The sequence below is a fragment of the Cavia porcellus genome, unplaced genomic scaffold (genome assembly GCF_034190915.1).
Source record: "Cavia porcellus strain 051 isolate PalLab524CR breed Dunkin Hartley unplaced genomic scaffold, mCavPor4.1 scaffold_29, whole genome shotgun sequence".
Taxonomy (NCBI): Eukaryota; Metazoa; Chordata; class Mammalia; order Rodentia; family Caviidae; genus Cavia; species Cavia porcellus.
The window spans coordinates 46,940,215-46,953,385 of record NW_026947512.1 but is presented as its reverse complement, the minus strand read 5'-3'; the positions used below and the strand labels follow the sequence as shown (position 1 = coordinate 46,953,385).

General features: G+C 39.1%; 1 protein-coding gene across 1 annotated transcript; it reads right to left on the bottom strand.

Annotated features, from left to right (window-relative positions):
* Positions 1–1,597: 1,597 nt before the first annotated feature.
* Positions 1,598–12,891, bottom strand: Ido1 (indoleamine 2,3-dioxygenase 1). Its single transcript, XM_003464634.4, has 10 exons — positions 12,728–12,891; positions 10,735–10,830; positions 10,507–10,626; positions 8,289–8,407; positions 7,449–7,463; positions 5,723–5,822; positions 5,206–5,323; positions 4,083–4,134; positions 3,315–3,463; positions 1,598–2,598 (listed from the first exon to the last, which is right to left on the bottom strand). Exons 1-10 carry the CDS (start codon positions 12,824–12,826, stop codon positions 2,249–2,251), a joined length of 1,218 nt encoding a protein of 405 aa, XP_003464682.1. The 5' UTR covers positions 12,827–12,891; the 3' UTR covers positions 1,598–2,248.
* Positions 12,892–13,171: the final 280 nt, after the last annotated feature.

Sequence of the window (13,171 nt, the reverse complement as noted above, 5' to 3'; positions counted from 1 at the left end):
AAATTGATAGATGTCCAAGGTAGATGCTACAAGTCTATCTCCAGACTCTCGGAGATTTCCCTACTACATCAAACTCTGAGTGTGGTGGCCTTTTGGATTGTCCTTTTGAAGCTACTCGCAGGTACATTTAGTTGTATGTGTATTCAGTATTGGTGTGGTTTAGACCTAGAATGCCCCCCACCAAAGCCACAAGAGTCAGAGGTGGGCTTTTGGAAGTTGATTGGATCATGATGGCCTATACTCATCATAAATTAATGCACGGCTGAATGTGCCCTCAGCAGGTGGAGTCTGGTCTGCAGAGGCATGAGCCGGCAGGGTGCATATCCTTCCACAGCTCCTCCCTCCTCTCATCCTTTCCTGGCTGCTGTAGATCTAGCACTTTTTTCTCGGCTGTGCCCCTCTACCAAAGTGCTTCTGCTCTATACCAAGCTGTCATGGGCTAAGAATGTGAGCCAAAGTGAGACCTCTTTTCTCTTAAGTTATGTCGTTTTGTCTCAATGATGAAAAAGTAGCTAGTGTGGGTATATAATATATGTATTTTTACTATAAAATTTAATGATATTCTCATTGCAAAAACATCAGCAAGAAGAACAAAGAATAAAATATGACCAGCCATGTATACATGATTACTGTTGACATTTACTGGATTTTCTAGGGAATCAAGTAAAATTGTCCAGTGGAAAAGAGCATATTTGAGGAGCAATGTTATTATGGTGCTTAGAAGTTTGTGCACATTTCCTACCTGAAATATTCCTGTTTTATTTTCCATCTTATAACTGAAGTTTTCATGAACTCAGAGTGCTGGCTAATCCCAATTCATGAGACCATTGTGAGGTATTTCTCCTGCTGCTTTTATAAACACCCCTCTTATCTGGCCTACTATTTTTAATAGTACATGTTTCCAGTGCATAACGATTATATTCCCTGTGGTGGTTGGTACATAGATATAATCCATCTGATTTCTTGTTTTACCCTTTTCTCGTACCCCTTTCCATGCCCTTCCCTTCATTCTTATTTCTATTGCCTTTTACAAAAGATCTAACTTCATTTTCCCATAATCTATCTTTTCTTTTGTTTTTTTTATTTACATTTTAGGTTTCTCATATAAGTATGTGTGTCTGATTAATTTACTGAACATTTTGATATTAAGTTGTTTCTATTTTCCTACAAAGGTCCCAAGTGTCTCCTTCTTATGGAAGAATCGTGTTTGTGTCCTGAGAGATCCTACCAGGTCATCTCAGCGCCTCTCCTCACTCGAAGTCCCTCTCCCTCTCCCTTAGTCTGTGCTAAGCAGAATGGGAAAAAGATGAGTGTTATCACGAAAATAAGAAGTTACTCCCACTTGGAACCACTTGTATGACCCTAAATAAGTTACTTTACTCTCTGAAGCTACAACTTTGTCATATTTAAAATGTAGAGGTTGGCTAGGATGATTTAAGTTTCCCCCAAGCCCTGACACTATAGAATTCCAAAATTGATAAACTAACCTCATACTGTGAATATTCAGTGACCTAATTTGCCAAAAGAAATTTCAAAGGTGGCCCTTCCTTCTTAGGCTCGATTCATGTATTCATGCATTTGTTTTTTGATATATTCATTTAACAGGTTTTCAAGTGTCTTTTATTAATATTTCTTTTAAAATTTTATTTCAAAGGGAATAAAACAGAACAATTGAAAGAAACAAAACAGGGACAAGACAGAAGGAAATCCACACTAGTAATTATATTTCACATTGTTAACCTTCAAATAGTTACTCAGATGGCCAGCTTTAAGCACCTTATAAGAGCTGAGTCTGATGAACCATAAGGTCTCTGGCATCCTGGAGCTCACTGTATCTCACAAACAGGCAGCAATGAGAAAATACGATGCTAACATCTTCAAATCCAGGAATTTATTAGCCCTCTGAGGGTTAGGGTGAGGAGTAGATTTCCTCTGGAGGGACAATTAATTAGAATTAAAAAGGAAGCAAGTTTTGCTAGCTATTGTATGATTTCTACTTATATAATTTAATAGTTGTATTTCAATAGTACAGCTCAAAAGTATCTAATATTATCTTTCACATTCTTGCTTAATTATCTTTTCACAATTTCCTACCAAAATTTCACAGAACACAGAAACGGTTTAAAATCTTTTACCCCACATCCCCAGCACATTTTTCATGGTATTAATTCACAAGTTTGATATAATGAGCAGTTACAGGAACAGGCGCAGATTTCTGCGAGTTGCTGACACCCTTGCTAGGGTTGAGCTAACGATCCTTCAAAAGCGACTGCATGGTTTTCATTCTGACAGTTTTCAGGACACTCATGAAGTCTGTACCTCCCGTTCCTCTGTGTTCCTGGCCCACTTGCTCGGTTTTCTCTTCCCCAGACTGCATTTTTGCGGGATCCAGAATGTAGGTCTTCACTATTCCCAAATGGTAGTTTCTCAGGGAGACCAGAGCTTGTACAGAATTATCATAAGCCTCCTTCAAGTCAGCATCATCGCTGGAGAGGACAAACTCACGGGCTGACGGGCAGGTCTCCAAGAAACGGAGGAAATCCTGGTGTGCAGGGGGCATGTATGTTCTCATCTCCTTGATGAACTCAGCTGCAGGTCCTAAAGGGCGTGACAGAGACGAGTGGTCAGCACGCCACAGTCTTCCCAAGACAGGGCAGCAAGAGGCTGCCGCCTGAAATTCGAACTGCTATTGCTCTTGCTACTAATGATGGCATTTATAGAAACTATTATGTTTTTGAAAATGGAAAGAGCAAAACTCATCTTTCATAATAAGGATTTTCCTCTGTGCATTCTTTCTTATTTTCTATTGTATTTGCTTTTCCAGCAGGATGGAGACAGAATGTGCTTACTCTGGGCTTGCCAGCTCATGACACTGAGTCTGAAGGAGTTAAAGGTATCCTTTAAAAATGTATTTTAATTAAGAAAAAGCATGTTTTCATTTAGGTCAGTGCTTTGCCCTTTGTTAAGCAGAAGCTTCAGAAAACAGAGGGAAATAGAGGGTTTTCTCCCCGCTTTCTTCAAAGCTCCAGAAGGAACATAATAAATATGCTCCTTTGGGGTCCTGACTGCTGACCCCACCACTGGTTCCCGACCCCTCCGGAGACACTGAGGTCTCTGAGTTCCCCTCCTGACCATAGCTGGATATCTTTTGCAGGTGACTTTCTTACAGTGACCATACATTTTCAGAATATGTGGCACTGGCTTCTTCAGAGGTAATCAAGTCTTAGTTCCATGCAGAAAGGAAAGTGGTTTTCTCGCAAGAAGGTAATAATTGCTTTAATGCAAAAGGTAATTATTTTCCATTTCCCACTTACCTCCACCTGTGGTCTGCTGTATGCCCAGAAGAGCATCAAGGCACTGAAAAATGCTGCTCTGTCCTGCGCTGCCTCCTGCAAATTGCTTCGGTTCATCCCAGACACCCTCATATAGCAGGCCATCAGGCAGCTTGGGGTTGCCTTTCCAGCTAGGCGAGAAAGGAAAGAAAAACTCGTCTTTGGGTTAACTGTTAAATTTCAGAAAATTTCCACCAGAGGTTAAGAAAAAGAAAAATGATTTGTTCCATACTCCGTATTAGTTTTTATGTATGAGAATAATAAATCACATATATTCTCAGAAAGGAACCTCATCTTTGCAGTAACACAGATCATTCACTCTTTAAATGACCCCTCCAGGGCATTCTTGGCTGAGTAAAAATAGAAAACACCTTCGGTTCTTTCTCTGTGTGTATTTTAGGGTTTAAATGGTGATCTAAACCCAATAGATATAAGGTGAACTAAAACCCAATAGGACCACCAGTAAAAAACTACCGGTCCAGAATCACAAAAGAAAAACATTTTCAACTTGTTTCTGGCTCAAAAATTATCTTTAAAGTGAAATAGAGGCTGACAGTATAGCTCAGTGGTAGTGTGTTGCCTAAAATGTACACGCCCTGGGTTTTATCCTCAGAATGGCAAATGGTAATGACAAAAATTATTATCACCAAACAAAATCAGAGACAATCAATGTTCTCTAAAAAAAATTTTTTTGGTGTGTTCTCTTCCTATTAATAGAGAGATAATGAATTTAAGGAAACAGATACATACCCAGACAAATATTTGCGAAGAACATTGTAAAATAGATCTGGGTCCACATACCCTGGAAAAAGATGGAATATGTTCAGTTTAACAGCATCCATCAGGGACTCTGAAGTGGGAAGAGTAGGCAGGACTTCAGCAAAGGCCACAAGGAATAAAGCACCAGGGCCTCTGCACCTGGGAAGTCCCTAGAGCCAGGCCTCATTGCCCTCCACTGCCCATCACTCGAGGGGCCTGAGGCACGGGGAGGGGCAGGGGATGAAGAGCCACCTGACCACTACTATGTGCCATCAGGTCAGAAAACTGTCAGCAATGCGTCACTTCAGGCGCTTGCTGTCAGTAGATAAACTGGTGCTGGAGCCAATTCAGGACAGAGGTGCAGCTCAGTGATAATGCACTTGTCCAGCATGCATGAGATCCTGGCTTCCATCCTGAGCACTGTGAATAAATGCTAAATTAATTAATCAATTAAATCCAGTCTCCCCACAGACCACACCCCAGGGCCGCCTTCCCCCCACATCACACATCTGATCTGAAGGTATGTTTCCCTGCCAAAGAGCAAACCACAGTAACTGCATGCCCAGAGGTAAACACTCACATATATGTGAAATTTATCATGTAGGGTGCATGTAGCTTTTTGTAAATAGCTGTTTAGGAACTTTTGGTAGCTTATTTAGCTGTTAATTTCAATAACCTTTGGACTCAATGGATGTTCTCCATTGTTAGCAAACTTGCAAAGAAACAGAATTAAGAAAGTCATGTTTATCAAAAGCTGACTTTCTCGGAACTTAAAATTGCCTCCCCTTCGGTGGGCTTCTTCCTGGGTCGTGGTAGCAGATAAGGCAGTTTCTTCAAATACAGTAGACTCAGGTTGGTTTCTGCCTTCCCTGTTTCACCCTAAACAACTTGAAGTGTTTCGTGATGTCTCTTTGAGTTTAGGCTCTTTTACCTATAAAATGGAACTAATAAAGTCAACTACACAGGAAGTATAAGGATTTTCTGACAAAAAATACATCCGTGAGAACACCCTAAGTAAGTGATAGTTGATCTTTGCTTCCCTTTTTCAACGTTCCGCACTTTGGCCACCCAGCAGCTGCGGTGCGAGCCCGCCTGCTGCCTGCCAGACACTTGCCGTGGATCTCCTCGAACACTTTCCGGGCCTTCCTCAGGCAGTCGGCGATGTCCAGCAGCGCTTGTCGCAGGCTTTCCTTGTCCCGATGCTGCACTGCGCTTAGGATAGTGGGGACTCTCTGAAAACCAACAAACAGAAAAGGCAAATTCATAAGATCTCGTAGCGCTGCACACTGCCACTAGAAAAACTTTTCTTGTCTTAATCTACAGATTAAATCTATGCTTTCATCTCTATTTCTAAAACTCAAAGCCACTGAACTTAACATTATTAATAACAAAGTGCATTAAAATTGTTCTGTCTTATAGAAATTTCAAATTCAATTCTAAATATATGACCTCTAGATATTATATTTTAGGCAATACCCCAAAATGTAATATTTCTATTAGATGATCTGTTACCTCCAATTAAGCAATCTAATGTTTTACTTAAGACAAAGCCAAGACATGTTAACTACAGAGAAATTGCTAAACACTGTGCATGAAACTGACATAAACTCCATAGATGTGGATAAACATACTTTAACTGCAGAAAAAGCTGCTGTCTCCACCAGCAGAGAAATCAGGAAAAAACCTTTACTGCAGTCTCCACCAGGAAATGAAAACAGAATGTCCATATTCCTAAGAAAATTGGTTAAAGCAAGCAAGAAATTTAGTATAGATGATGATATACATGTAAAGCAACTTACATTGTCATGAGCTTTTATTTATCCTATTTCATTGTCAAAGTTATTTTGTAAGAGGGACAGGGCACACCCTTAACATCTCTACTATATGTTTAGGAATATTAAGAATCAGCAAAAGGGGTCAGAGTGTTCTTAGGTTGTACATAGTTTGTCAACATGCTCATCACCAAAAGAAAACAAATGGGAAAAAAAGAAAACAAAAGGAAGGAAAAGAAAAAGTTATTAGGCCTTTGTCTAAAAGCAGATAATTAATCATAAATCAGATTAAACTGGGACTTGGAATTTTAATCCAGAACTTGTAACTGAAATTCCCCAAGACTGATCTGTTTGTATTATCCTATTAACTTTTCACAGTGTATTATGATAGATGTAGACTCATATTAATAGATGCAATTTTTTTTTCTTTTTATCGGTACCGGGGATCGAACTCACGACCACCTGCTTGCAAGGCAGGTGCTTATGCCACTGAGCTAAATCCCCAGCTCCCAATAGATGTAATTTTGAGGTAAACTTTGAAGGCGTAATCTTTTCACTTAAACACATATATGTATGTTCATATATGTATCTGTGAAGACCATTCAATTTCTCAGTGCTTTACAAGGCAATTGATGGAGAAATTCAATTTTTCTTTTACTGAAGCTGTGGCACTGGAGCAAACATGGTCGTGGTTTGTGCTCCACACCTGATGCTTCTTTGCTGCATGGTCCTGCATCGTCAGTCTCTGTCTCTGGGAGAGATGATACTGTTACTTTGTCTACAACTTGTTTATTTAAAGGAACTCTTTAAACTCCTGATTATAGCCAGCAAAGTTTCTACATTACCTTTCTATTAATGTATTCATTCATCCCTTTCCTATGCTGTTATCCTCATCAGTAATGATTTACACTCTCAGCTGTGACCCTTCAGCTCTACTGATACACAAAAGCTACGCTTTCATGATCTCCACATTTGCAATAGATTTTCTCCAAGCTCTCATCATTTCTACCTTCCAGCTAATTTCTCCTCGGTATTCTGGACTCCATTTGAATAGCTCCTTTAGGGACTCCTCCTTCTGAGTCTTTGATTTGAACAGAGCTCCCAATCTTCCTACCCCTTTTCCTGATCAGATGACATTATGCAATTTTCTCCCCATTAGTCTGTCTTTGCCCAGACAGGATATGCATATAATTACCTTAGATTCCTGAGCTCTTATCTATGTTTAATGCATAGGTTATAAGGATTGGGTAAAAAATGACAGGAACATAGTTACTGATTGACATTGCTTGCTTGTTCTGGCCACAGAGGTCATTAGGTTACAGATACACAGATTTATTTTCAATCTGTATTTATGCATATTAATTGCATACATATAAATATTTTTGAATGTATCTGTAGTTGACAATATCAGAGAGTCATCAGTATTACTATACTCATAGACATTGTTAAGGATCTATTGGTCCCTTCTTAATTAAATTATTTTTTGCCTGAATTCAGTCAATCATTTCAAAAATACACTTGAATTACACTGATAAAATTAAATGATTAATAACAAATAACAATGAAAGGAGAATCAAATACTTACTCATAGGTCATTGGTCTTATGAAAGCAGCCATGTCGTGATGAAAAGAAAGAAAGGAAATTTAAATTCACATGAGATTGAGTTATTGATATCAAATCAAATCCTATTGCTTTGTTGGAGCTACTGCTTTTGTTAGGCAAAAAAAAGGACAAGAGCATTTTCTGTTGTATACAGCTGTACTGCAATCATTACAACACGCACACCTAGATCCACAGCGCACTGTGGCCCTCTTGCCCCTGTACCCTGGCAAATCCTAACATTAAGCAGATCTTGAGCAGTTTGCATTGAAAGCCCAATTGTTCCAGCCTGTCCTGCCCAAGATGAGATGATTTAAAGGTAGGTGACTATGCAGAACTAAAGGAATAGAATCTCAAAAGCACGTCAACCAAAAGAAGCTAGACACTAAAGAGTATGCACTCTATGGCTCAACGGTGTAAAATCCAGCATCAAAATCTACTGATTTTTTTGTACAAAGCCGACTCATTTTTGCTAAGACAAATTAGAATGTAGTTACCTAGAGCAGAAAAAATAACTGGATAGAAATGAGCCCGAAAGAATTTGGGGAGATAACAGAGATATTTTCTATCTTGCTTGGGGTAATATTTACCTGTAGTTCAGAGTCTAATTCACAGTGAACCCAGGGTCTCTGCGTGTTGCAGGATGTGCTAACTAGGCACCTCTCTCATTTACACACAGTACATTTGTAGTGTCAGACACAGTGGTTGAAGAAACAGTACCCAATAACAGAGGAGCTGTGCGGCTAAAATTAAACCAGTAAACGGCAGGCCTTTGATGGCAACGGCCGTGCGCCCTGGTTCCTCCCGCCGACACAGCGTACATACCCACTGGGGTCCTTCTTCTTCCAGTTCGCCAGCACGCAGTCTGCATAAACCAGAATGGGAGGCAGGCCCAGCTTCTCGGAGAGCTCGCAGTAGGGCACAGCAATGTTGCTGGGCAAAACCTGCGTAAAGCATAGCTGTTAGGGTCCCCCTGAAACATCTTCTTCAGCTTCTTGGCTGCCAAAACATTCTATATAATGGCACTCTGAGACCAGTTAAATGCATTTTTCTTTCATATTTCATAACTTACCCCAATAATTATTAAATATTCACGTTGTGGATTTAGATTTGGGGGGCAAAATTTGACCATATGGAGGAAAAAGAGCAAAGTAACCCGGCACACTTTACTTTCCAAAGCCTGTGTCTTTCCATTCCTGGTGGCCTTATTAGATATTTTTATTCCATCATTCATCCAGCCACTCTCTGAACACTTGTTAAGCAATTGTTTTATGCAAGACATAACATTTCCACTGGTTAAAAAAAAAATCAGCGTTCTCATAGACACCTGAATTACCTGTAATTAAGAGTTTGGACATGATGCAAACTGAAAGTACAAATAAAATTCTGTTCCTGGTTCTCAGTTCAGAAGGAAATTCTTTTGATGACTCTTTTTTTTTTTTTTTTTTTTTTCTTTTAATAAGCTTCACTAGGGATGATGTCAGTGCCTGGCTGCCAAGGCTTACTCTTACCGGAAGGAAGAACTTCCTCTTCTCTGTTGTTTTAGTAAGAAGCTACACACATTCTGATCTCCATGAGCTGTGCTAGTGTTTTCCAGCTTTCCTTTCTGTTTCAAGTGTCTCTGCTTCTCACCACCACACCTGCTGCACCCATGATGCCTGCAGCTGAGCTGGCCATTCTAGGTGAGACTGTGATCTTGCCTCTGATTTGTTAGATTTTGAGATTAGAGTATGTCTTCTCTTTTTTGTATGATGTGGAATGTGGGTGAAGCAGTTTGAAGATTATAATAAAGTATAAGATATTCCCCGAGCAACTTCTTCTTTTCTAAATGTTTGGAGATGATTCATCACACAGGGAGCATGTACTAATCTGTCTTTAAGCAAGATATGAATAGAAAAATACCTACATAAGATAAAAATTACCCTTGTCAGAAAAGACAGACTTTCCTAAATAGCAGGAAATCCTTTCAGAATCTGTTTAATTTGTGATTTAAAGTTTAAGTACTATAATCCACAATAGTTTCATATTATTACAGTGGACAAATGAAATATGAGATGCTCAATAAATTTGCATGTTTACTGACATGGTAAAAATTTGCTTATCTGAATTTCAGATTTAACTGGACCTCCAGTTTTTGTACTGGCCTAAACTAGCCTTCCTGCACAGGATGGGAATGGAGGCACCAGAGCTGCGTGGCTGGGTAGACAATGAACACAGGCTGGCAGTTCAGATGCACTGGAATTCTGCCGTCCATCTGTCCTACACCAATCCCTAGAAGTATAACTGAAAAACTTTTGGTTGGTTTCGCAGTAAAACTCCCATCAAGGCTAACAATTTTTAGCAGCTATAGGCTCCTAACTGATACTATTTTATAAAAATGAAACTATGCCTAACTCCAAAATGCATAATATAAATACATATATAAAGATATTTTAAACTACATATTTTATAATTAATGCTATTTGATGTTGATAGTATTCAGTGAAACCAATATGTTTAACATATAAGCCCTTTAGCCTTAACTAAGGAGAGTCATTCAAAGATATTTATTATAAGTGTCTTTTATTCTAGGAAAATATTAAAAACGAGTAAAATATCTAGGAACTCATTGAAAAATTATAGTCTGAATGACAAGGTTTATTGCATGGCACCTAGGAAATACTCGCCATGTAAATTAAGTCACAAAGAAGCTATATATGTGTATGTACAAAATGGAACGATTGTGCTATGTAAGTAAAATACTAAAACATAGTAATGATAGCAGGTGACACAGTAAGTCAGTGAGTGATGTTTTCTTTTCCTCTTTTCTCTCTTGTCTAAACTTTTAAAGCACAGTTACAGTGCCTCTTGGAAATATTTTTTGTTATTCTTTTTCCTGCTATGAGAGATCGAACTTAGAGCCTACCACGTGCTTGGCAAGAGCTCTGCCTCTGAGCTGTCCCTTCTTCAACTGTGAGTTTGTACAGGAAGTGGAAACTACATCTCATTTCTGGTAAATGAAAATCCATCCTGTAGCATAGGAAACATCTGTAAATCTCCAAACCTTCTGGACATCGTCATCCCCCCGGTTCCACACGTAGGCCATGGTAATGCAGCCCAAGGCTAAGTGTGCGAGGCACTGCTGCTCATATTCCTGAAGGTCATCAGTGCTGAGCATCGGGAGCTGAGGACAGATGGAGAGATTTCACCGCCGTCAGTCTTATGAGGACTTAATTTCCAGCCCAGTGACCCTGTGAAGAAGCTATGTGAAAGGCAGACAGATATTACCAACCTTCTCGACTTCTTCACGAAGTTGGCCGGCCTCAATCAGTTCCGTCAAGTTTTTAGCAGTCAAAATCCAAGCATTATATTTCTCAGGAAGCTCCTCCTGGAAAAAGAAAAGAGAAAAAAAAAAAAAAACTAGGAGTTTAATTTGCTAGTGGAAGTCATCACAGACTGACGTTGGTCTTCCACCGACAGCCAGCCTGGCCTCTCCCTCTCTTTGTGCAAACTGTCCTGGCAAGCACTGACTGTCCAGAAGCACTGTGCTACCTGAATGACAGGCAGAGCTAAAGTCCTTCTCTGAGCCCTCCACTTCCTTTCTTCCAGCTCCTCTACTTGCCTGATTTCAAGTCAGCTCACAAGTTCTCTTGAAATCTTCCTTGCTGCTCAGCACGACAACAGTCTCTGCCAGTAGAAATGCTATGATTATACCTTTTTGTGCTGTTATCTGCTACTTTATGTTTCTTCTCAGCTTGATTTAAAATTCTTTGAAAGAGAAATGAGATGTATTAAATATCACTAGTGGATTAGGTACTTTGCACAAGGATATTTTACCTATTTCTCATTTACTTCTTCTAATAGTCCAGGAAGTTGTCTCTCTGTCATGAATGAAAGAATCCAGGCTCAGAGAGTTTATGTAATTGGTTTTGTGTATCTGGTTTAGTGCAACTCAAACATAAGTATCTTGAGTCATCATAGTGCAAAGCCTTTTTATATCTCAGTGTCTGATGGCAAGGATTATGTTATGCTATTAATTATATATATCTTGCAAGATCTAGCATATTACTGGACACACAAGAGATGCTATAATCAGAGAGTCCCTTTACCCATGGAGATGAGTTCCAAGACTCCCAGGGATGCCCGAAGCTTCAAATAAAGAATCAATCCACATATATTGTGGCTTTCCTGGACTTGCATCATTTCATAAGTTGAATTCCTTTTCCATCCCTTCCATACCAGGCATTGTGATTATAAATTTTGCAGTTTAAAGTCTCACAGCATAAGTTTCTTTATCCTTCACAATTTCAGATAGATTTGTTCTTGCCATTCATGATTTTTCTGTCTTTATTAAATCAAAAGTGTCTATCTTTTTCTCTTAAGGAAGCACTTTTTGGCTTCTCTTTGGAATATCTGTGTGGTCAGAGGTATCACCACTCTTGTGTCTCCTTCTCATGGCACACGATTTTGCTTTAGGTATGTGCTATTCCAGCTGCTATGTCACTGCTCCAAGCCTCTATGTCTTACAAGCTTCTGGTTCTCCCCTGCTGGGATACAGTTCCACTTACTCTGAAATGAAACAATTTCCTTCTTATTCTGGTCCCCCTTGGTGGAGGTGGATCTGAGCACTGGACAACTCTATCTGGCCATCTCACTTCTGACAAATTGATTGGTATGAACTTTTCTGGAATTCAACTTAGGGGATAGTAGTTTTTAAGACAAACATCCCCCCACATACCCTGTTTTTTATAGCTAAAGCTTGCAGGAAAAAAAGGATTTTATACTCTTATTTGAATCACACACTCAATAAACTGCAAATATTATTAATATAACCCTAAGTTACTTGAAGTGTCAACTCATGAACCTAGTCAAATTAGCTCCAAATGCTTTGTACAATTTAAGATGTATAAGTACAGACAGAGGCTTCCCTGTGACTAGTGGCCTATTTACAACATTGGCATTTTCAAATTGCTCTCCAAAAATGCACTTGTGATAAACATCTCTAGATTCCTATAGTACGATTTTTTTAAAATTGAAAGACTTTTCATAACTTTATCTCATCAGTTTCTATTTTTTTGTCCTAGGTGAGTAAGAATTACAAACTTGACTAAATTTTTAGGAATACAAACTGAAAAACAGTAAATGAGACCCAGTTGTTTAAATTCTGCTTCCAGTTGGCACTAATTTATCCATTGCTACACTACAGTTGTTCAGTAGAAGTTAAATTGCTCAGGTAATGAATGAGAATAAAACACATCTTTCCACATTTTACTGCTGTCTCTTACCAGTGGATTTGGCAGAGCAAAGCCCACCTCTTGGTCTATGCGGTACTTCCTGAAGATTTCCCAAGAGCTCTCTGTAGACGATGTTCTGTTTTGAGCCATGCTTGCAGACTGCTGTCCTGGCCCTCTTCAGCCTCTGCACAGTTTCAGAAAGCATTTATTTTTTATAGTGACTGTCAGAGGCAGTGACTAAATCTTAGTACGTAAGCAGGGAAAAATAACTTCCACTTTTGGGATAGTTTCATTTTCTACTTTCTGTATTTGGAGCTTGATAAACAATAAAACCACAAAATCATTATCTGTTCATCATATGAAAAAACTGAAAGTTGATAATTACATTCACCTCATTCACTCTTCAGAATATCATTGGCCCAAAAGTATTTGCCTAAAAGTAAGAGCTGTGTAGAAGTGTCCCAGAGATGTACAAAAACATCAATGCCTTGTGTC

Bases quoted from the DNA above. Each gene is read 5' to 3' on its own strand.
- Ido1 (XM_003464634.4), bottom strand. From the start codon at position 12,826: ATGGCTCAAAACAGAACATCGTCTACAGAGAGCTCTTGGGAAATCTTC. The intron at 10,627-10,734 runs GTTGGTAATATC...ATCTGTCCTCAG, and splicing joins TTCGTGAAGAAGTCGAGAAG to CTCCCGATGCTCAGCACTGA. The intron at 2,599-3,314 runs GTAAGTGGGAAA...CACGCCCTTTAG, and splicing joins ACAGCAGACCACAGGTGGAG to GACCTGCAGCTGAGTTCATC.